Raw genomic sequence first — 24,565 nt, forward strand, 5'->3', positions numbered from 1 at the left:
GCACGAGGTGGCAGAGGAGGACAGGCCTGCCACGGAGCTGGTTTTACCCCTCATGGTGAAGCACAGCTCGAGGGGAAGCATTTAGGTCTGCTGGCACCAGCATAGCGCTCCCAGAAATGGCTACTAAGCTAACTCTGCCTTACTTAGTTCTGCTAATGAACTTTTTTGAGCCCCACAGTGAAGGCACAGAGCTACTCAGCGAGTAGCATCAGGGTCCTGCCCGTTTCTTCCTCCCCTTCCCCCCCCAGACCCAGCAATGCAGAGGGCAAGATGGATCTCAAGATTTATTCCAGCTGCCGCAGTTACGCTTCTGCGTGCAGCTCCTGTCTAAAAAACACTGTACAAAACATCACCACCTTAAAAAACCAAAACAAAACAAACCAGGAAAATACACAGAATCCACAAAAAGGGAGGCAACACAAAGCGCTACCGCGGCTGGGGTTTGGTGGCTGAACTACGGGGGGATCCTCACTGGGCCCTGCGGCCCCACGTTAGTCGGAGTCGCTGTCGCTTTCCGCCTCCTTCACGTCCACGCTGAACTTGTACTCCTGGTCGCAGCCCATGTAGGCGTCGCTCATGAAATACAGCGTGTAGTTGTGCGTCCCCGTAGCCGGGGCCACGAAATCCAGCTTCACCTATGCAGCGAGGAAGAGCAGGTGTTGGGGTGGCAGCAGGCAGACGGGGCACCCGTCCAGCATGCTCAAACCATGTCCATTTGGGTGCCAGCCACCCCTCTGCCCGGTCCCGCTCACCTTAGCTTTCTGCTGCAGCGTCAGCCGCTTGATGGAGATGAGGCTGTTGGATTTGGAGTCGCCGATCACCACCCACCAACCTTCCTCACGTTTCTGCCAGAGAGGTAAGAGTTAATGGGCTAGGGGCAGTGGGGGACAATCCCCCCATACTTTTGCCACCCCACTGTCACCAGGTTTGGTACGTACCTGTGGGAAAAGGGGAGCAATGACGGGCCCGGTGACCTCCTCTTCACGCTCCAGCTGCACCAGCACCACCACGGGCCCACCGCTGTGGCAAGAGAACCGAGACGCGAGTGTCAGGGCATCCCCCCCACCAGTGCCAGCACAGCAACGGGGGGACCGTGCCGCCCCTCCCTGCCTCACCTGCGGATGCTTTCCTTCTCCACCACCTCGTAGGAGAGCTCGATGTTGGGGTAACGGTTACAGAAGCGGGCGACGTCTGCGATCTGGGCATCCGAGAGCTGCAGCAGGGCATTCCGGTCCTCATCCTCCATCTCCATGATGTCGAAGACGCTCTCCACCCCCTGCAAGGAAAAAGTTTTCAGCCCTGCGCTTACCCTCAGTGGGCTCCTCAGCGGGCGAGGGGAGGACCACAGTGCTTCCCCCCAGCTTTACCTTGTCCGTGCAGCGCTTGATGTGCTCAGAGGTGAAGTGAGGCAGCTGCTTGAGGTAAGAATCCTTCGACCACATGGCCTGCGTCACCATCTGCGCCAGCTCCATGGCAGCCAGCGCAGGGCTGAGCCAGCCGTTGCTGGACAGCACGTCCACGCAGGCCTGGATCAGCCGGATCGCCTGGATGTGAGGGGACAGGGACAGATCAGACCATGGTGACACAACACGGTGACAGGCAAGGCAGGCAGGTTCCCACCCACCCCGTCGTACCTTGCTGAGGATTTCCTCGGTGTCCGACTGCAGCTCGGCGCTCAGCTGCATGCGCGACAAGTGAGCCTGCAGCAGGAGGTTGGTCTTGACGTGGGGATCGTTGAATTTGGGGTTGGTCAGCTTGTGGGGAACTTTTTGGGCTAGCTACAGGGAGAAATGATAAACTGATCAGTGCTTCAGCCCTACAGAGCCAAAAACATGGGCAGCTTCCTTCCCCTGACCCTGCAGGAACCCACATCCGTCCCCTCCGACCCCAGATCTGACGCGCTGCCGCTCACCTGCCGCAGCAGGTTGTCCTCATGGTGCCTGATTGGGATGTTCTCGTACTCTGCAGCGTTGGAGATGATTTCAATCAGCCCTCGCACCTTCGTCTTGGCGTTGAGGGACATGCTGAAGAGCTCTGGGAAAGTCAGAGAGGTAGAGGGGTCAGGGGAAATGAGACAGCATTACGCCCCACAGTACAAGAGACACCCTCAGGCAGACAACACGCAGCCTTGTGCTAAAAGGACAGATTTTAAGCTCCCGACCATGCACACGGCACCTTCTCTCCATTACCTGTGGCACAGGGAGCAACGCAGAGAGGGAACAGAGAGCAGGAGTGCCAGTGAGCGTTTGCATGCGGTATCTGCCCCTCGCGGAGCCCTTACCGATGGTGGTGTAGTTGATGTAGTAATAAGCGGCAATCATCCCCAGGTTCAGTGGAGCCACGTCCATCTCGTCCTCGATGCTGATGCACTTGGACTGCTCCAGGTCACTGAGGGTCTGTTCCACCAGCTCAGAGAGGTGATCCGAGAGATGCCTGTGGGACACACCTGCGGGTACAGCAGCATTGCGGTGCGGCTCAGAAACTCTCCAGGACGGAGAAAAGCTCCTCTTGAGAAAGCAGAGCCCACAGGCAGAGGATCCCCAATATCCTCCAACCCCGTATCCACCAGTGCAGACCCCTCTGCTCACCTTGCAGGTTGTAGTAGTTTGGATTCTGTGTCATCCTGCGATACAGGAATGTCCAAGTGAGGTAGTCCACCGCATCCTGCTTGTTTTCAATGGTCTTGGTGACAATCTCGGCATTGAAGTGATCGTGCATGCAGTGGTCCAAGTGTGACTCCACTGGCAAGGGCTCATAGAGGAATTTCTTGAAAAAATCCTACAGCAGGGCAGGAGTAGAGGGAAGGGGTAAATAAACCCCAGCACCTCCAAAATCCGGGAGCACCTCCCAGTCAGCAGGGCTCCGAGTGAGGTTTATACATCCAGCCTGCCCAAAGCTGGGAGAAGAAATCCACTCCCCAAGCAGGAGACAGACATTCGCAAGCCAGAAACGGTGCCCTGCTCCTCACCCACCTTCTTGGATCCCTGGCACATGATGACACAACGGCCCTCGTCGTCCTGTAGCGGACGATTAGCGTGGCCCACCATCTGCAGCACGTCGTAGATGGGGTAATCCACGTACCTGGGACACAGAGAGAGAGTTAACGAAGCTCCACGGAAAGCTACCACCACTCTCCCGCAATTCCCAGCCTCTGCCTGGACAGGGATGAAGCCCTTTGGGATTAGGGCCTCGTTCCTCCATGCTCAGCACAGCCTGAACTAGCAGGGTAGACGCCGAGGGAAGCCACGGCCGGTCTTGCCCGCAGCGCAACACACTCACGCGTGGATCTTGCCGTTGTAGTACTGCGTGTCCATGATGATCACCAGGTGAGCGGCGATGTTCATACCCCAGCAGAGGCTGCGAGAGGCAACCATCACCTGAACTGCACCTGAAAGGTGCACAGGGAGAGCAGTCAGCCCGTGGGCAGAGCATGTCTCTGGGTCACAGAAATTTGGGGCGGGGAGAAAGATCTGGGGGTTCTGTGCTTGAGTAGATGGGTCTCAGCATACAGGGAGGTCCAGGAAAGATGTTGAAGTTTAAGATCGCAGCCTTTTTGGACCCGGGAGACACAGAAGAAGTGACACGAGGCTTGGGCAAGCTGTTACCTCCAGTCCAAAGACTGTAGGCACTGCCAAGCTCTGGGGAAAACGGTTTACAGTTGGAAGTGGTGTGTTCCCATCCCACCCTGCTCACCGGAGCTGAAAAGCTGCTCCACCACTCGCCGTTCCATGGCGGTCAGCCCCTCGTGCAGGTAGCCCACCCCATTCACAAGCGTCTCCTTCAGGGTGTTGTCGTTCAGCTTGTCCAGGTACGGTACCAGATCCTTCTCCGCACAGTGCAGGAACCTGCCCAAGAAAGGGAGTAAAGAGACAACTGCCAGGCCCAACAAGCCTGTCCCTCCCTGATATCACAGTAGATGCTTGAGTGACATCTAACAAGACCATTTCCCATCACTAGTTCTCCCTCAGCCCAGCCAAACAGCCCAAAAACTTGCTCCTACCTCAGTCAGAGGAGGGACAGAAGCCACAGCATGATTACCTTTGCCTCTGGACATCCGAAGCGCACGTGGTGAGGATGTTGATGGCCGTGAGCCGTGTCTGCTTGCGGGACGGGACGAAGACAATGACTGGCTTTTTGGGCGAGTGCTTCATGATGGCATGGTAGACAGGCTTGGCCATGGAAAGCAAGCGAGTCTGTGTGTGGCTGATGTTGAAGCCCTACAGAGGAAGAGGAGCAGGCAGTGACACTGTCTGGAGACCAGGCAGAAGAGAAAGGAGATGAGGTTGCCCAAACCCTACCTGAATGTGCAGCTCCAGGGGCACGGGGCGGACGTTGGGGTGGAAGTTGAAGGTGGAAGTGGCGCTGCAGCCCAGCCAGTGAGCCACATCCTTGGCGTTGGACAGGGACGAGCTAAGGGCCACAATGCGGATGGGTCGCTCGATTTGGGAGGAGATGTAGCGCATGCGAGAGCAGATGACCTCCAGCACCGGCTGCAAGCGGGAGAGGGCAGGTTGTAGCAGCAACAGGAGGGGAAGGCTGAGCTCTCCGCACTGCGGCCACCTCTCCTGGCTAAGCTCCAGCCACTTCAGCCCAAGCACTCTCACCCACAGAGACCCCGGGGGATACCACTCCTGAGCTTCCCCAAGGATATGGCCCTCCTATCCCAGCCCATCCTGCAGCCTGGGGAAACTCCCACCAGGAGAAGCTGACTTCGGACCAGATATTAGGAGTGAGCAACCATCCACCCCACCGAGGCTCTACTACCAAGACCAACGCGATGACGAGCATCACTCAAATGAGTAGCTGCCTCCTCCCTTCTGAGACGCACCCCATTTTCGCCCCCAATGAGATGCACTTCATCCACGATGAAGAGGTTGACGTTCTGGACGTTCTTGCGCTGCTTCCAGCGTCGCGAGAGGATGTCCCATTTCTCAGGGGTGCTGATGATGATGTTCCCTTTGCCCAGCAGCTTCAGGTCAGTGCTGGTCTCCCCCGTCAGCAAGACCACCTTCTTATTGAGACGCTCCTGGAACTTTTCATACCAGTCCAAGAAGACCTAACAAAAATGCAAGGGATGCTGTTGTTAACCTCAAATTAGAACAAATCCTACCAAATCCCTAAAGACACACACATGCACACATTGACATCAGCAGGTCGGCAGTGGGGCGGTGTCTCTTTGCTCCCTCAGAGAGACCACAATTAATCAAAAGACTCTGGAGTCATCCTGAGGGATGTGACAGCAAAGAAGGGATGAGGAAAAGTGAAACAGGAGATGAGGAAGCTAATCTAAGCTGGGCTAAGGCTCATGTTCCCCACAGGGTGCCGGGCTTACCTGCTCTGCCAGGGCCTCCATGGGGGTGATGTACACGCAGCGTCCCTCCGAGTTCTGGAGCAACATCCTCAGGATGGCAAATTCAGCACAAATGGTCTTTCCGCTTCCCGTGGGGGCACCCACAAACACATTGTCGTCACTGTTATAAACTGTGTTAAACACTGGGGACAGATAGACAACACAGAAGAGAGCAGTTTAAGGAAAATCTCCATGGATTTCTATCAAAGCTCTAGAAACAGGCAGGGAAAACACAGCCCACACCCAGCCCGCGCAAGGGGGAGCTACAGGAAAGGCTGTTTAAGAGTTTTAGGCCAGGATCCACTGAGCAAAACAGGTTCTAGTCTGTCACAGTAGCTCGTAAGTGTCAATTCCCCACTCAGGCAGAGAAACACGGACAGAGCAGCTTTGGTTTGCTCACAACTCCACCCATACAAGCAGCACAGATGCAGAAGTTTGGGGCCAGCCAGCTGTGTGAACCTGAGCCATGGTGTTAGCACAGTCATGGCTTCCAGGAGCAAACCTGCTGCTCTCAGACAGCCCCGGACTAGCTGCTTGATGTACTTGAGGAACATATCAAAGATACTCTGGCCCATGGAGAAAGACTTCAAGCCATCAAAAGAGGGGATACACTATTTGCTACAGAAGTTCCTCACATCATATGAATAAACCCCACAAAACCAAGGCTATGGGACTGTGAATACCAAAGGGGCCAGGACTCGCCGAGGGGCAGTTTGGAGGAGGTGAGCAGAGGCAATACCCACCCTGAGTCTGGATAGGGTTGAAGAAAGGGAACTTGTCCTGGTAGAGGCTCTCGAAGGCGCTATTTCGCAGAGCTGACACAGGCAGCGGCTGCAGATCCAGCAGCTCAGTCGGAGGAGGGTACTTCTCAGGGAGGATCAGGTGGCGGAAGGAAACGGGCAGCTGGGTCTCACAGGCTGTCAGACACACGAAAAAACATTTTCATCTCCGAAAGCACTCCAACGGTTTCATCTCTGAGATCCCTTTGCCAACAGGATCCCCAGCCCTGCTGTTACTTGGATGTCAGAAGTCTTTTCCCCAGCACAGCACTAGGAGAGGGACCTAGGCACCCTCTGACACCCTAGGAAGAACCGCTGCTGTATAACCAAGGTGCTCCTGGAAGAACAAGACTTACAGAGCCAGCGGTCGGAGACCACTCGGATGAAGTACTGCGGGGGCAGCGGCTCAAACACAGGCACGAAGAAGGTGACGAGGTGTTCGTCCTGTGCATACTTGGCTTTCAGCAGGAAGTACTCGTGGTGCAGGATCACTTCGCTGTCCACATCCTCCACCAGGATCCAGAAAGCTTCGGATGAACCATGTACCTGAGCAAGGGCAGCTGTTACCTTTGTATCAGAGTCCAGATCCCCCCCTTCCAGACCTCCAGGAGCTGAACACCAGCCCTCCCACAGAAATCCTGCCCCAGAAGTGCCCTCCTCCTCCCAGCATGGTATTTAGCCTGGTGCTATTTAGCTGCACAACTCACCTTTTCATCCCACTGGAAGTCAGGGGCAATGGTGAGCTCTACTTTCAGGGTGGAGCGGGTAATGGGCTGCAAGTGGACCGAGAGCTCCAGCTTTGGAAACAGATGAACATATTTGTGGATTGTCTTGCCCATCTTGGGCATTCGGATCAGTTCCCCTGCAACAGGAAGGCACTGCTGTCAGGACAGATGGATAACAGGGTGACCAACAGCTCCCAAATTGAACAGTATTCGCTATCAGCAATCCAAGCAGCCAGAAGGTGCCAGGGCAAAGCCTCTGCCCTCCTCAGGCTGTACCAAGACCCTCACCAGTCCTGCTCCTTCTATCAGATGGAACAAGGCCCCCAGACTCTGGGTCAAAACACAGCAGAGGAGAACAAAGAGGCAGACACCTCTCCCTGCCACATTTGCCCGTGTCTGCGTACCTATTTCATTATGGTTCAAGTCATAGAGCCGTTCAAACGGGAAATTCTTCTTCTCAATTTTCTTCACCACTTCTTCAGGCAGTTTCTTGAACTGGCGCAAAGGGCACATGGACTGCCACCTGCCGAGGACACCGCAAGGTGAGACAAGCAAAGAAACAGAGACAAAGCCTTCAGAGCATGAGGCTCCCCGTACTGCCGAAGACCAGCCCTCGGCCAGACACACGCGGCAGCTCCTTTACACCCCAACAGGCGCAAGCACTCTCCTTCCCAAATGCTGCAGACCTAGCCAGGCTATGCTGAAGGATCTCATCCAGCCTGCAATCAGAAAACACCTCCAGGATCTCACTTACATTCGTTTGTCAATCATCTTGCAGAGGTTAAGAGTCTTGTCAGTGAGCTGGGCCCAGCCACGGTTCAGGACGATCTCAAAGATGGCACGCATCAGCCGCCCAGCAGACTGGGGGAACAGAGAGCAGCTCTCAGAGCTTGGCTGCAATCACCACATTTAACTCTTCATTCCTTTCTACCCGTTTTCCTGCCCAGCCACAAGGTGATAGAACGGTTTGGGTTGGAAGGGATCTTCTAAAGATCATCTTGTCCAACCCCCCTGCCATGTGCAGGGCCATCTTTCACTAGATCAGGTTGCTCTGAGCCACATCCAACCTGACTTTAAACACTTCCACGGATGGGGCATCCACAGCTTCTCTAGGCAACCTGGTCCAGTGCCTCACCACCCTCATCGTAAAAAAATTCTTCCGTATATCCAACCTAAATCTACCCTCTTTCAGTTTAAAACCATTATCCCTTGCGCCATCGCTACAGATGCTGGTAAAAAGTCTTTCCCCATTTTTCTTATAAGTCCCCTTTCAGTATTGAATTATACTTAAAAGGTCCTTCATCCCAAACACCTACAGGTGGAGCAATTGCTCGATTCCCAGTCTTGGGAACTTGGCCTTTGTGGTAGAAGAGTAAGACTACACTGTAGTCCTCTAGCGCTGAATTATTTTGATTACCAATTGGAGACTCCAATGAAGATCTAATTCCCATCCTGATAGGAGTTAGACCTTCTCACCACTTACAGCTCTAGTTATTCTCAGTGATCTATGACCACAAACTACATTTCCGAGGCACAAATAGTTGTCTGAGACTGAGACATGGCTGGACTGCACACACCTAAATGGAAACAGAGAGCCCCCAGTCATGTTTCCTCACTCACCTGGGTAACGTACACCATGTCTGCCATGAGAGCAAATCCTTCCAGCTTCAGTTGGGAGATGAAGGCCTGGAGGAGCACGTTGATCTGGGGAAGCAGAACAGAGAGGCTCTCAGTGTCCTCTGCATCAGCGCCTGACCCTGGTGGGCTTTGACGCATGGCAGGACAGAAGTGATCAACAGGGACTGACTGTCCTATGCTGCAGGACAGCAAGCTCAACCAGAGACAAGAAGCACCTGCATTTCTTTGAGGATTTCTGACACAGTCCAGGATGTCCCACAGAGGGAAGAGGAAAGAAATCCTCCCCTGAGTGGCATTTACCATGACAGCTCTCCCACAACAATCGCTGCTCCCCGCAAGACAGGCGGAGAAGTCCCCTCGAGGGGGCAGGCAGGGCTCACCTTGGCACTGGGCTCCTCTATGCTCTCCTTCACTGGGATGGGAACTCGCTCCAGCAACTTTTGAAGCTCGAGCTTCTCCTCCTACAGAAAACCAAAGCAGAAGAGATGAGAATGGTCCCTCACAGCGCTAGCTCTGCATCTTCCCCTGCAGCATCAAGACCAATGCCTCAGGGCTGTCTCACTCGGGACGGGTGTCTGGCTCCATACCTCCCTCACAGTGATATTCCTGAACTCTGAGGACAGCGAGAAGACCCGAAACAGCTCGATTTCACTCAGGGTGGGTTTCAAGAGCTGATTGTAAGTTTGCATCGTCTCATTGGTGATGTAGTAGTGGCTGGCAATGCGGCCCAGCTCTGTCACCTGCCACAAGGACAACAGCCAGAGTGAAGCAGCAGCAAAGGCACCTGACTGTTCATAGCACAGACAGAAGGTGCTGAACGGGAACTAGGCTGCAGCAGGGGAGATGTCTCCAGAGAATCTAAGCATAAACCCTCAGGCTACAAATCACCCAGGAAAGCTGCTTTTTACCTAGCACACAATTCCATACATCACAGCCTCCCCTTTCTCATCTTGCTGCCTCTGAAGCAATGAAAATGCAACGGGAATGTGAATTTGCTTAGGAGGCAGCAGCAAACACACAACAGTGACAGACTGAGGGTCAGGCTTCACACCAGCACTCTCTGTGCCAGCAAACAGCTCCCTGGAATCACAGACATGCACAACACCGGGTCTGAATGATGCGGCATCATTCCCTGAGATCTGTATTTAATCAGGGAGGTGCCTCTTGCACACTTCCTCTCAGCCAGAGGATGCTCCTGTCCAGCTCTGCTTGGTCACAGCACCTTTCCCAGGTCCCATCTCACCTGGAAGTTCCCCGTCTTCTTGTCGTACTTCACCAGGTTGTTCTTGTCCAACATGAGGGCTGCAGTGTGAACCAGATCCAGGCGGCGCTGGTCCAGCAGCGGATCCCCCTTCAGATCATCGTGGGATATCCCGTAGAGAGTGGGGGAGCGCAGCATTCGGATGTACAGGTAGGTATAGCCCAGCCAATTCACTGCATCCTGAGGAAACACCAAAACACCATAAGACCTGACGAACACACCTCACGGCAAGCAAGGGCGACGCTCCAGCTCAGAGTCCAGTGCTCCCAGCACTAGCATAGGACACAGTAGGCTGAGCCCAGCTGAATCCAGACAGGTCATCATTAAACCAGAGCTTGGAAGCCCAGCAGTCCCTTCTCCACTACCAAAAAAAGATCTAAGGAATTAAAAACCAAAAAAACCCACCTCCACATGCAGACTTTTCCCCAGCATCCCTCCCCACGTGGAGAGCTCTGTCTGCTCTGAATTACAGAAGCATCTACCCACTCACCTGACACACCAGCCAGCCTTACAGGAAGGTAGGTCTCATGGCTGCCCTTCTGAATCTTAAAAATTTGCTCCCTGGGCAGCAAAGGTTGCAAATTTCTTTGCTCCTGTACAACGATGGCATCTTTGCCCAACACTGATCATCCTTTGGCCCCTGCAATTCCTACCAGCTCTCTGGGTGCAACAAAGGGCATGCATACACGGGGAAAGCAAAGATTGACACTTGCCTTTGCATTCTGGACATTGCCAAGCACAGTCTCTGCATTCAGCATGTCTGGGAGCTTCGACACCATCTGACTTTCAATGGGGAGCTGCTGGTTGAGCAGGGACAGGTAATACTGCAGCTCACCGTGGGATGTGATGAGGATCCCCTCTCCTTTGGTATCGTACTGAGGCCTCCCAGCACGCCCCAGCATCTAAGAAATGAGAAGGTGATGTCAGCAAAATGTAAAAGCTTTTAGCTTGGCAATTTCTCCTTGCTGCCATGTCCTGGGGCTTTACTGCCAGATTGCTCAATCTGCTGTTACTTCTAGCTGGCAGGAGACACAGAAATATCTCAGATGTGTCTGGGCAAGATACTGGGAGAGGAATCATTTGTCCTCTTCTCCTACTGATCTGCTTCTCCTCTGCCCTCGCAGCAGGGCTGTTCCCAGAACAGCTGAGACAGTCTGACAGTAGAAACCAGGGAGTGACTACACTGAGAAAATACAAAAGCAGACGTCAAATGTGCCTCAGCGGGAAAGGAAAAATCCTGCCCTGGGTCCCGGCAGCATCTTTGTTACCAGAACTTCACCTGCAGGATGTCCAGAGCACCCAGCTCGGTCCAGCGCCCTTTCTCAGGGCTGTACACCTGCGTCCCCTTGATGATGACAGTGTGAGCAGGGAGGTTCACACCCCAGGCCAGTGTGGCTGTGGAGACCAGCACCTGCAGGAGCAAAACAGCAATCAAAACCAGACAGAAGCATCTTCCTAGGGAAAAAAAAGGATCTAAAATGCTGGTCCTGGCATTCGAGACACACACAAAAGGGACAAAGTCTGAAAACTGTGACTGTCTCGACAGCTCAGCAGAGGAAGCTCAGATAAACAGCAAGATCTTTGCCCATATTTCCCAGCTCACTGCATGACCCTGAGAAAATCCTCTGCCTTCCATTTATAATGCAGCCAGGAAATCACTTGGATGGGGTTTTTCCAAAATGGCAACTTTGGGGATGATGGCCTGCTCTGGGACAGACCTCTAACTTTAAATGCTCAGCTAGGCCCAAGGGAGAATTTCTTGCCCTCTCCGCTCCTGGCCGTGTGCTTTTAGTTTCTATTCTTTACAAAGAAATCGAGACTGCCTTCATCAGGCATCAGCTTCAGTAGAGCGGGATGAGGGTTGGCTATGCTTGATCCTCTTGATTTTGCCCAAAGGGCTATTGGAAAACACGACTCAAACATTTCTTGTGAAGTACCTACCCCAAACAAATGTGCAACTCCTCCTGGGAAGTGAGGCTCACCTGAATGTGCTTGTCAGCAAACAGATCCTCCACCAGTGTCCGGTCCACTCGCGTCATCCCAGCATGGTGAATGGCAAAGCCGTAAGGAAGGAGGTCCTTCAGCTCCAGGTTCTGCAGCAGAAACACAACCAGCTCTAGGTTTCCCACCCGAGCCAAGTAACACCAGGGAGAAAAGAAGCAACAGAAGGTAGTGCATATCCTAGAGGAAAGACTGCGAAACTGCATGTATTGGTTTTATGTGGCAAGGTTTTGGTAGCGGGGGGGGTTACAGGGGTGGCTTCTGTAAGAAGCTGCTGGAAGCTTCCCCTGTGTTCGAGAGAGAGCGAGCCCATACCAGTTGGCTCTGAGATGGACCCGCCGCCGGCCAAGGCCGAGCCAATCAGTGATAGTGGTAACGCCTCTGTGATAACATTTTTAAGAAGGAAAAAAAAAGTTGGGAGAGGGGGAAACAGCCGCTGGAGAGAGGAGTGAGAACATGTAAGAGAAACAAGCCTGCGGACACCAAGGTCAGTGAAGAAGGAGGGGGAGGAGATGCTCCAGGCGCCGGAGCGAAGATTCCCCTGCAGCCCGTGGTGAAGACCCTGGTGAGGCAGGCTGTCCCCCTGCAGTCCAGGGAGGTCCACGGTGGAGCAGATATCCACCTGCAGCCCGTGGAGGACCCCACGCCGGAGCAGGTGGGTTCCCGAAGGAGGCTGTGACCCCGTGGGAACCCTGCGCTGGAGCAGGTTTTCTGGCAGGACTTGTGACCCCGTGGGGGACCCGCGCTGGAGCAGTGTGCTCCTGAAGGACTGCACACCGTGGAAAGGACCCATGCTGGAGCAGTTCGTGAAGAACTGCAGCCCGTGGGAATGGCCCACGTTGGAGAAGTTCGTGGAGGACTGACCCCGTGGGTGGGACCCCACGCTGGAGCGGGGGAAGAGTGTGATCAGCCCTCACCCTGAGGAGGTGAAGCGGCAGAAAATAACGTGTGATGACCGTAAACCCCATCCCTGTCCCCCTTGTGCCGCTGGGGGGGCTTGGTGGAGAAATCCGGGAGTGAAGTTGTGCCCGGGAAGAAGGGAGGGGTGGTGGGAAGGTGTTCTGAGATTTCGTTTTATTCTCTCATTACCTTACTCTGGCTGATCTGTAATAAATTGAGCTAATTTTCCCTAAGCTGAGTCTGTTTTGCCCGTGACGGTAATTAGTGAATGATCTCTCCTGTCCTTATCTCGACCCGCAAGTTTTTGTTATATTTTTCTCTCCCCTGTCCAGCTGAGGATGGGGGAGTGATAGAACGGCTCTGGTGGGCACCTGGCGTTTAGCCAGGGTCAACCCATCACACTGCACAAAACTGGCAGCATCTTTGTAGCTGTGCTCCTGCTATCGCTGCATCAGAACAGCCCTGGCCGGGCAGTTACCTTGCACTGCTCAGCTTCGGTCCTCAGGACCTCGGTGGAGGCTGAGCCCTCCCGCAAGAAGAGGCCCAGGGTATCTTTCTCCAGGCACATGTCCCTGATGGCCCGGGCAGTCTTCCCGGTCTCCTTCCTAGAGTGCACGAACACCAGCACCTGTTAAACAAGCAGATGGTACCATCACTGAGAGACAAATCACCATGGTTGCAGTTAGCAAAGATGCTTGACCCAACCTGCTCCTGGTGTTCAGGGTGGGAAGAGATCTAGAATTAGTCCAGATGCCCTGTGAACCATGGACAGAGCTCCTGATTTAATAGGGTAGCATCACAAAACCTCCCTCATCCTAAAAGGACAGGTCATATATTAATCAGACAGCTGGCACAGTGAAAAAAACTGTGTTCCTTCCTCTCTTGGCACCGACCACCCAAACCTACCCTCTTCTCCACTGCAGTGTTTCTGCAGCAACAGCAGCTCGAAACAGTCTCACCAGCAACAGACAAGCACGAGGATTAAGTGTGTCAGGAACAATAAAATAAAGTATCAAACCTGGTTCTTTCCAGCATGCTCCATAATCTTCTCATAAACAATCTCATTCATTATCTGGAAGCGTTTGATTGCCTTCTTTTCTGTAATACCCACATAAGTCTGCTCTAGGGGCACTGGTCGGAAGCTATAAGGGGAAAAAAAAAAAGTCCATAAGAGAGCAGAAGAATGGAGAAACCCTGCTACAAAGGTCCTGTAAAAAGGCATCCTGTATTTACTGCTACCAAGTTCAATACACCTCCTTTGTGCCTCAATTGAGTCAGAAATTTGATGGCTCCAGTTCTGCCCAGTTAGATTAAACAGTAGGGGACAGTAACATGTATTCCTGTTTCCTGGAATCCATTTGCTACGCACACACTCAGGGAGCAAAAATCGTGTTTCAGGAACTGCCATAATCCTATTTTAGGCTTCCTTCAAACGGCTTCTGCAGCACACAGGTACAGCAGAGTTTATCTGCCTTCTCTAAAGCATCTTCTTGCAAGTATGACATTGCAGGAAGCCTAGCACACATTCTGAGGCTGTATTTAACTGCTTCAGTCCTGAACCTGCATTTACCAGCACATCTAAGAGCAAACAAATGCTTGTTGAAAGTAGGCTGAAGGCCCAGTGAGACTCTGGCTCCATCTGACAGATACACACTTAACTGCCTCCACAGGAAGCAGGTCTTTCCCAGCTCTCAACAGCTACCCACCATCTGACCGTAAAGATCGCTCCCAGCTTTCCATGGTACCTGTTATCAAAATAGAACAAGCCTTTGGCTGGGTCCACTCTCAGGAACGTAGCCACGTCCTCGTAGTTGGGGAGGGTGGCACTCAAGCCAACGAGCCTCACGTCCTCCTGAGTCATCTCGATGTTGCGGATGGCTCTGGCTACCAAAGACTCCAGGACAGGACCTCGGTCATCGTGCAGTAGGTGTATCTCATCCTAAAGAGAGGAAACAGGAACAGAGTTATTCCCACTCCAAACCGGCTCTATTTACCCAGTTTTGTTTTGGTTTCTTAGCAGACCCGCTTGTGTGGACTCAAGCACACTCATCCCACAGCTCAAACGCCCAGTCTCTCCACAACCAAGCACCAGAGACATCTTCAACCGCTAACACACATTCAGGAACCGCAACACCGAAAGACCCAGCACCCATCACTGCGCCCCTCCTCCACACCAGGGCTTTGCGGGCACTGGCGCTCTCACCAGGATGACCAGCCGCACCAGCTGGGTATAGGTGCGTTCTCCTCCCTTGCGGGTGATGATGTCCCACTTCTCCGGGGTACAGACAATGATCTGGGTAGCACTGATTTCCTCCTTGCACAGCTGGTGATCCCCCGTCAACTCAGCCACGTTGATGCCATAAGTCGCCAGGCGCTAGGAGGAAGCCCACAGGCGGTTAAGATGGATAAAGGCGTGTTCCCCGGGGCAGCATTAGAGCAGCGCAGCCCTGAGACACTCGCAGACAGTTTCATACTTGTCCCACTACAGCGCTGGAAGAAACACGCAGATTTCATACCCCACACTGACATCCAAAGCCCGTATCGATACACACACTCGGAGCCTAGTGAATGCAGACTACGCAAACAGAGATTAAAGGCACAACCCAAACTCATTCTCTCCCGAGAAGCTTCTCCCAGAGCTTATATCTTTCTGTAAGTGTAATATAAGGAAGCCACCGCAACAAAGCTCGTCCTCCCCAACCTACAGTTCAAGCAGGGGCAGGACCAAACCTCTCCTTACCTTCCCAAAGCTGCCCACCATCTCCTGCACCAAGGACCTCATGGGCGCGATGTAGATAATCTTGAAATCATCCACGTTGATGGTTCCGTCGATATTAATGTGTTTCCCTATTTCTCGCAACATGCACATGAGGGCCACGTTTGTCTTCCCAGCACCCTAGAATGCAAGCAGAACCAGTCCCATCAAATTTGTGTCCTCTCCAGGGTAAAAGTTCACCCACAGCAGCCAGCCTTTTCCGCCCAAGCAGGTCATCCTTCTGCATTCCCCATCACAGAGGGCCCAAACAACAGGATCCTTACCGTGGGAGCACACAGCAGCAAGTTCTCATCTGACTCCAGTGCAGCGCGGTACAGTTTGCTCTGAATACGGTTCAGTGTTTTAAATCCCTCGAATCCAGCCTGGGCGTATTTGGGCAACTTTTCCACAGAAACCAATTGCTGAGAAGTGAAAACATCAAGCTCAATGCCTTTGTTTCAGCACCTCACAGGCTGCAGGGCATATGTGAGACCTCAGAGACACCCTGAGGCGTAGCAGGGTCATGTTGTCTCCAGATGGCCAGAAGAGAAGCCCCATGCCCAGGAATTGTCTAGCAGGTTAGGAAGAGATCAAAGGAGGCTCACTAGCTGGCCCACACGCTCCAAGGAGTACAAGTTATAGCTGGCTACGCCATCAGAAAAGCAAATCCCCGCTATGTTCTCATGATGGGACAGATCAGACCACATTTCCCCTGCCAGTGCTGATCAAAAGAGGCAATTTATCACAAGGCATGTGATGAATCACTCAGATCTTTGGCCCACACTGCACATCACAGCAAGGAGGGAGCAAAAGCAGAGCCAGGGGCTCAGGAAAGCAGCTAAACGGGGCATGGGAGCCCTGAGACAGAAACCACCAACACTTAAGAAGTGAGAAACTAGAATTCAGGAACTCTCTTCAGACATGTGAAACCTCTTAGCTTAAAATAACGGTTCTTCAAGAAATCTGAGAGGGCGTCACAGCCACATCAAAGCCTGCTGAGTCCCATTAAGTATGTCACGATATAAGCAACAACTCTCAGAATAGTAGAATAGTTTGGGTTGGAGAAGACCTTTAAAGGTCATCTAGTCCAATACCCGCCATGAGCAGGGACATCTTCAACCAGATCAGGTTGCCCAGACCCCCATCCAGCCTGACCTGGAATGTTCCCGGGGATGGGGCAGCTACCACCTCTCTGGGCAACCTGTGCCAGTGTTTCACCACCCTCATCGTAAGAAATTTCTTTCTTATATCTAGTCTAAATCTGCCCTCTTTTAGTTTAAAACCATTACCCCTTGTCCTATCACAACAGGCCCTGCTAAAAAGTCTGTCCCCATCTTTCTTATAAGCCCCCTTTAAGTACTGGAAGGCCGCAATAAGGTCTCCCCGGAGCCGGTATTGATACTGGGAGTTGCCCTGACCCAGGTGCAGGACCTTGCACTTGGCCTTGCTGAACCTCCTGAGGTTCACATGGGCCCACTCCTTGAGCTTGTCCAGGTCCCTCAGGATGGCATCCTTTCCCTCTAGCAAATCAACCGCCCCACTCAGCTTGGTGTCATCTCCAAACTTGCTGAGGGTGCACTCGATCCCAGTATGTCATTGATGAAGATATTAAACAGTACTGGTCCCAGTACGGACCCCCGAGGAACACCACCCCTCACCGATCTCCATCCGGACACTGAGCCATTGACCACTACTCTCTGGATGCGATCATCCAGCCAATTCCCCATCCACTGAACAGTCCATCCATCAAATCCATCTCTCTCCAATTTAGAGAGAAGGATGGCGTGGGGGACCCCGTCAAAGGCCTCACAGAAGTCCAGAAAGATGACATCAGTCATCTCGTCAATCAACGCACCTAATGCTAAATAAGGGGGAACAATGCAGGTCACCTACCTCTTCGGAGCCAAAAGGCTTCGGCTTCAGGGCAGGCACGTGCACCTCCTCGTAGCCCTTGCGTTGTCTGCGGAAGGAGCCATCGGGGAGCTGGCATCGCTTGTTGGCCATGAAGTGACTACCTTGGGCAAACACCAGATCCTCCAAGTCCAGCACCTGCCGGGGAGCCAGTGCCTGGGAACACCAACAGGAAAGGGGCAAGGATTAGAGAACAACCCTCTCCTGCCATTTTCACTCTGGGACCAAAGGAAAAGCAACTGCATCCAACTGGCAAGTGCCTCTTTAGCACATTAGGGGCTTATTTGTGGTGTCTTCCTGCCCATGCCGCTTCAAGCGCTCTTTTTGCACTTACTGGGGATGCTCGTCAGAAGGGCTAGGAATAGATGACTTTAAAGAGTTTTACCTCTCCTCCTTGGTCCAGATCCATGGTCTCCAAGTCAGTATCCATCCGGGACTGACGAACACGTTCCCGGCGAGAGCGTTCCTCCTGTGGGAATAGATGAGAATTCAGCCCCAGAGAAAAGTTGCCGAGCCTCCTCTGTGGACTGCCAGGCTCTCCTGTCACGCATGGCTTCACACCCTGCGAGTCTGTGCAACCAGAGCACCAGGAGCTGTGATTTCTTTCAAGCACAGGCATTCACGTAACCAGAGACAATAATTTTTGGCAGTAGAAACCACTGCCCCCAAGGCCAGGACATAAACCTGCCTTCCAGGAGAGAAAATGAAAGGAAGCAGGGAGTGAAGACACATGAACCTGCTGTGCCTCAGCAAAAGTCCAGCCAGCTGCATGCCAGCAGCGCTCCTCAAACACAGACATGCCTAACTGGCCCCTCACATCAACATAACCAGTTTTTTTTCTAGCAACAAAGCAGGAATATGGTATTAATTCCCCCCAAAACAACCCCCAAATCAGTCATGGGACTGCTATCATCCAAAGGCCAAGCAGACCTAATCCTGCATGCCAATAAACCTGTTGAGTGTCACATTCCAACCCCAGGTAATGAGAAGCTAATCAGAGGTGACCAGGGTGTTTTATTGTGGTGAGCCTCACATCAGGGAGGCCCGGAGGTGAAACGGTGCTGTTACAAGACAGTTAACACCACTATAAAAATGTGAAACTTGCAGATATTGACATTTTCCTGGAAAAGCGGACATCTGAGCGACTCAAAAATAAGAAGTGGTAAATATATTGTCCTCTCAGCCGAGTCTCAGCCGTCACGTAAGCAACATTTCCTATGGTTTCAAGATCCCAGCTGAGTCAGCAGAATCCTCTCTCACGAACAGCAAACAAAACATACAGCCCAACGATGACCACAGACAGCAGCAAGGTTCCCACAATTTCTCCCCTCGTCCTGCCCGAGGTTCCCTCTAGCCTTACCCGGATAAGATCCTCCTTCTCTGTCTCGTGCAGCTGATACAAGAACTTTGACAGCTCAGGATCTGCTTCCATCTTCCCCATTATCCTTTCTTTTTCAGCTTCGCTTTGGGCACTGGCCAGCAAAGTGCAGTACAGAACTGATGAAAGAAAAATTAAAGGATAGCAGGTGGGCCTAAGGGTTGAACCAAAAGAAGGGAGCAAAGAACAAGGGCCCAAGCTTCACAAAGCAACACCGATGGCAGTTAAAAAGAGTTGGGTTGTGCTAGAATCATGTCAGAACAGCAGGGAAACAACAAAGTGGGATGGTTAAAGCGAACGCCACTCACTCATCATCCGGTGCTGTCGCAGGACTTTAATGAAGTCAAACGTGTTAAAGCCCAGGAGCAGAACAAGCTGGTTCTCACATTCACGGTCATCGCTTGCAGTCTGGGAGAAGAAATGAGGAATGACCAGTTACCTCTGTGTCCCGCAGAACAAGAATCCCTGCTTCGCACTGAACTGAACTCAAGTGGAGCTAAACAGCAGCTACGCCCAAGACTAGGTACCCGATTCAGACTGCAGATAAAAATCCCATCGTCTCTGACTCCCCTTCTTCCCCAGCAAGTCACGATGCCCAGAGCACACAAGCATCAGCACCAAAATTAGCAGGGAAACAGACCCAATTTACAATGATCTCCCAAATGCTGACAAAAACCCAACCATCTTCCCCTTAGAAGAAGGTTTCTGTGAATTAAGACTAATCCCAGCCTAGTCCAGCACTCATCTATCTTCCTGGCAAACATGCCACATCCACAATTGCATTTAATTTGAAGAAACATAGGTAACAAGTTGTTGGGGCAAATTCCTGTTTTCCAGACTGAGAGGTATGCTGAGACTGCTGCAATCCTGCAGATCAGGTGGCCACTGACCTTCAAGATCTCTAGCACTTCATCTGCCTTCTTCTGGGAAACAATGGCATCATCGTAGAAGCGGCTCAGCTGCCGCTGGAGCCAAAAGGCGTCAATGTCTCGAGGATGCAGATCCTTCTTCTTTGAACTCATCAGCTCACCTGAAGCCACAAGCTAAAGAAAATCCCACAAAAATGTTATTTTCCTGCAAGAGGAAAGCAGGCACGCAACCTTTGTGTTGTGGAGTGAGCGTTTGGGGCCTCTCTCTACCCTGGCAGAGGAGCTGAGAACCAGCAGATGCAACTGTGCAGCTGCCAGACCTGTTAATTTTATTAACATTCATTTTGGCCTCCATCAGACAACAGCTTCAAGGCTCCTCTCCACCCATAAACAACCTTAACTCCATCCATAGACCAAGAGGATCCCTGACCCTCCTCCATACGACCTCGAACCACGTTTCACGTGTTTCTCGATGACTCACGTTGGCCGAGAGGGTGCAACGGACAACGGCTTCATCTCCCTCCATGTCATCATCGGACGCCTCGTCACGCACTTCGCCATAAATGTCCTCATCACCTTCCTGTTGAAAGGAAAGTTCCAGTAAACGGCTTTTGCAAACATCAAAAGAGAAGCTTTTCCTCGACAGAAATTATTAATCTGGCAACTCATTCCTGAGGGGAAGCAGCCTGCCTTGTGCTTTTAACAGGAACATCACGCTGTTGTTCAGGTGAAGGACCATGTGATAAGATTATTTCTGCTCTCTACAGAGAGGTCTTGCCAGCGACTCCTCCAACAATCTCGTATTTGTCTCTCTTATCGTTCACTCAGCCTCTTCCAAAAAACAATCTCAGGGAGTGTTTCTATGAAACACTTCCAACCAGTGCATTTGAATTTCTCTCTTCCTCCCGATCTGTCAAGTTTCCCCACGAGATCTAAATATCACCATCTGTTTTCCATCGTACTGACTCATGATAAGCCTTGGATTAGCAGGATAATCAACAAATCCTCCCCAAGCCAGGAAGCGACATCTAAAATAATCCGGCTTCTCCTTCCTGGCAGTGACATCCCAGCCCAAGCTAATGCCCACTTCCCAACATGATCGAGTAAAACGGGACAAACGCTGTCCCTGCGATGCGGCTCAGAGCGAGGGGACAGTGCAGAGACTCCGCTGACATCCTGCAGCCTCATCTCATACCTCCTCATCAGACTCGAACTGCACGTTCACCCCATATGTCTCATCAATATTGTCATCTGCAAAGGAGAGCGGAATTAGTTCATCAGAAAATCTGGGCACCACATGCAAGGTTCACAGATCCACACACCCGCCCACACCTCTGCTCATCCAAAAGATGAAAAGAACATGGTTTGGGGGCTTGAAAACTGTCCAAACATTTTTCTGGCTTCTCTGTGCGCACGCTACCTACCCCAGAGTAAGGCTGGGTTTGGCACCACGTGGTGATGCATTTCTTCCCCCTCTCTAGGCTGATCTATGAACTCAGGAAGTCTCGCTAGGCCTTAGCATAAGTGTAATGAGCTGGGCGGTTAAGCGTCCCTTGACCGTACCAGGAACTCTTGCATGGCTAAGACAGGGAGCTGCACTGATTGTCCCAAGGACTCCTGTTGCCTGGCAGAGGTTGGGGACGGGAGTAAGAATAATTAGTCATTTCCTGACAACCTTGGGACATATCTCTGTCCTCTCCTGACAGCCCTGGAGCCTTCCTTATCTGAACTGTAACTCATGTGAAACGGTACCAGTGCTACTGGAAACCCAGTAATTTCCTGACAACTAAAGCCAATCATCTCCCAAATCTATAAGCAGCAGTACTAAGTGAGACCCTTTGGGCTCTCCTGGACCGCAGCAGGCTGTGACCAGCAGCTCCCTCTGAGCAGGATGCCTCTGGGAGCTCACAAACTTTCCGGTTTGTGAAAATCGGAGGTCTGTCGCCAAAAGCCAACACAACCTGGGCTGATTCTCTCCGCTCCTTGAGGCCCAACCCTTTGCGCATTGAGAAAGATGCCAAAGCATTTAACATGAATATTTTCACTGAACTCGAGGGGAAATTTTTAACAGGTATACCTCTTTTACTTGCACGTATGTATACCTCTCTGTGTCTTTGTGCATGTGTGGGCACTGACCGGAATATTCTATAGCAAATATATTACAAATATTGCTTTTCAAATCTATACGTAAGTTCCTGCTGTGAACTTTATTCAACTGTGAATGAATCTCAGGCTGCTATTATACTCATAATCCCTTTAGATACAAACCATTGACCAAGTCTGGAACTAGAAGTCAATCCAGCCGCACCTAGACTCTGACAGGAGTTCAGAAAGCAAGGGGGTCTTCTCTGAACCTCATGACTCAACGGGAGGGTCTCCCTTACCCTTTTTACATTCCCGATCTCTGTACCAATCACGATAAATGAACTCTAACCCCATTTTTCTCTGTATGTTTCTCTCTTAACCTTTTGCATTGTCAGTTTCATAGTTTTAGTTTGATTCTAACTTAATTTTCCTTCGTACGTTTCATCCATTTATTAAGTAAGAGTGTGAACCTTGCCATCGAATTCTGTGAAGTCGCACTTTTATATACATTCCTGTGAAATCATTTTTGTTAATACCCTTGACAGTGATTCTTTAAGCACTCCAAACCACTCCACTTCGCAACACACCAGTAACCTGACTTTTTGCCAGCCCCGTCCCTGAAGCCGCAGCCCACGACAACGCCTTTCCCGTACCCATGTTCTGGATTTCCTTGTCTCCACCGTAATCCGTGATCTTCTTCCCCAGGTTCACCAGCACGTGGTAGCGGGTATCATCGGTCTGTCCCAGCAGCAGGTCAATCTCCTTCCGCCTCTCCTTATCGCGCAGCTTCTCATTCTTCAGTACCGCCAGAACCTCATCGGCGGCTCCGCAGAGGATGTCGCGTGGCTGCAAAAGGAATAACGCATCACACGGAGCAGAAATTTGCTACATGAAGGGTACAGGGTTGGTCCCTCCTATTTCTGTACCCTTGTATAGGCACTGAAAGGCCAACCCTAAAACAAAGGCACCATTGCAACATCCCCAAGCCCAAAAGCCAGCACCGACAAAGTGAATCCATCCCATGGGATTACCGGGAAGGATTAAAACATCCAAGGGCCGGATCTTACAGGCTTTGAATCCTTTGCTGGAGCAGGGACTCCCGTCCTGAGGCCTCCCCGTCCTCACCTGGTCCCCAAGAGCCGCCTGAATGAAGCTCAGCAACACCTCGTAGGTCTCGCGGGTCTCCTTGGTTTTGGGTTTGTAGATGATGCCCACCATCTCGTCGATGCCCTCGGAGAGCAGGGTGTAGCCCTTCATCTTGTTGATGTCGTGCCTGTCCTCGTCACGCTTCCTTCTCCTGGAAAGAGGGGCAGGGAGGAGAGCGCCTGGGTCAGCCCTGTGGTGGAGCCCTGCTATTGCTATTTCAACTATGGCTAGTCTCTTTTATTTGAAAAACAAAGGAGAAAAGTAGATGTATTTTAATTTTTCACTTCAATTTTAGTTTCTTGACATGGAACAAGCAACTCCAAATGAAGAAAATAATGTCTCTGCGTCTTCCAGGCTGGCGGTTTTCGGTCTGCAGCCCTGTGCTCACACCACCAAAACATTTTCCTCTAGAAAACATCCCCAACACCATTGAATTCTACCCCATTTGTACACCTAAACCAAATCAAGGCTGCGTTATTCAAAGACAAGAATGAAAAGTTAACTACCCCGAGCGTTTTTCACTCAAATACAGTTCTCAGTCAGGGCTCTGCAGCCCCTCGGCTCTGAGCTCGCACTCACTTTGCTCGTCTCTCCTCCTGCATCTGGGGTTTGGTTCTCTGGGCCTTGTCCCCCATGCGGGTCCCATCCAGTTTGCCCACCAAGGACAGGACCTCTCCCGTCGGCTCATCCCGCCGGGTCCGATCGATCAGTGAGCGGTCGGCTTGGAGGACGAGGTTGGAATTCTGGGAGAAAACAAGAACAGGAGCTGATGGGGGCCAGGAATGAGCTAACGTGGGTCTCGCTGTGGGTCCCATTGGGGCCGGGGAGGGGGCCAGCCCCATCTGGGACCCACGGCAGGTCTACTAACTGCCACCCACGCACTGTTTCTTGTAACACAACGCTCTCCACGTTGCTCGAGGCACAAATAATTTGGGTTTAATTAACCGGGGTGTTATTTAACCCCCCCGCACCACCACTACCACCAGGCATGGGTTTAGACTTTAAACTGGGACTGAGCCACTCCGCCCCATCGGGGCTCATCACTCCTCGCCCGGGTGCTCTGTTACTTCTCGGTGCCCAGAAAAGTCTGCTTTAAGGGGGAAAAGGTCCGGAAAAAAAAAAATTAAAAGGGGGTTTTAGTCCCCAGAAAAGCTCCCCCCCCCGGTCCCGGTAAAGGGCCGTTACACCTAGCTCTCCTCAGACAGACCGCTCTCACGGGAAGAACCGGGGCCGCCACGGACCCGGGGGTGGGTTTAATGACACCTCCTGGGTTAACGGCACCGGGGAAGGGGAGAGCACCGGAGAGATCCCGGTACCGGACCGCTGAAGCAAGGGAAGCCCAAGGGCCTTCGGGGGCCGCACTCACCGCCTTGTACTCGTACTGCAGGCTCCGAGCGGTCACGTCCGCCATGGCACCGCCGGGCTGGAGGCTGCACCGCCGCCGTGCACCGGATCAGTCCGCGGAAAGGAACTTCCGGGGCAAGCGGAAGCGGGTCCCGGTCCCTGCCGTGACGGCGCGACCCGGAAGCACTTCCTCTCGGAGGGGTGCCCCTCCCATCACGCTCCGCCGGCCTCCCATTCTGATTGGCTGACGGTGCCTCGCTCGGCTGCCCCCCGCCCCCTCGCCACGAACTGGCCGTGATTGGTTCAGCCGCCCGGCTCCTCTCCTCCGCGCGCTCCGATTGGCCGCGGCCAGGCAGTTGAGCCGTTGACGGTTGAAGCTTTGAAAGCGCCGGGGCGCCGCGGGTAGGAGTGGTCACCTCCGGG

General features: G+C 52.4%; 1 protein-coding gene across 1 annotated transcript; it reads right to left on the bottom strand.

The window, feature by feature from the left end:
* Window positions 1-271: 271 nt before the first annotated feature.
* On the bottom strand, window positions 272-24,309 carry SNRNP200 (small nuclear ribonucleoprotein U5 subunit 200). Its single transcript, XM_075043639.1, has 45 exons — window positions 24,165-24,309; window positions 23,378-23,541; window positions 22,778-22,949; window positions 22,306-22,498; window positions 20,763-20,818; window positions 20,049-20,147; window positions 19,589-19,741; window positions 19,007-19,106; window positions 18,681-18,817; window positions 17,706-17,789; window positions 17,303-17,476; window positions 15,694-15,831; window positions 15,395-15,550; window positions 14,858-15,028; window positions 14,400-14,593; window positions 13,673-13,796; window positions 13,133-13,282; window positions 11,736-11,846; window positions 11,033-11,164; window positions 10,467-10,655; window positions 9,736-9,933; window positions 9,080-9,232; window positions 8,873-8,953; window positions 8,475-8,558; window positions 7,609-7,715; window positions 7,259-7,377; window positions 6,837-6,991; window positions 6,486-6,675; window positions 6,094-6,267; window positions 5,333-5,493; window positions 4,829-5,056; window positions 4,299-4,490; window positions 4,039-4,217; window positions 3,694-3,845; window positions 3,280-3,388; window positions 2,973-3,081; window positions 2,589-2,778; window positions 2,282-2,446; window positions 1,913-2,034; window positions 1,635-1,778; window positions 1,368-1,544; window positions 1,116-1,276; window positions 939-1,020; window positions 753-845; window positions 272-635 (listed from the first exon to the last, which is right to left on the bottom strand). Exons 1-45 carry the CDS (start codon window positions 24,207-24,209, stop codon window positions 492-494), a joined length of 6,411 nt encoding a protein of 2,136 aa, XP_074899740.1. The 5' UTR covers window positions 24,210-24,309; the 3' UTR covers window positions 272-491.
* Window positions 24,310-24,565: the final 256 nt, after the last annotated feature.

The sequence above is a fragment of the Buteo buteo genome, chromosome 12 (assembly GCF_964188355.1).
Source record: "Buteo buteo chromosome 12, bButBut1.hap1.1, whole genome shotgun sequence".
Classification (NCBI taxonomy): domain Eukaryota; kingdom Metazoa; phylum Chordata; class Aves; order Accipitriformes; family Accipitridae; genus Buteo; species Buteo buteo.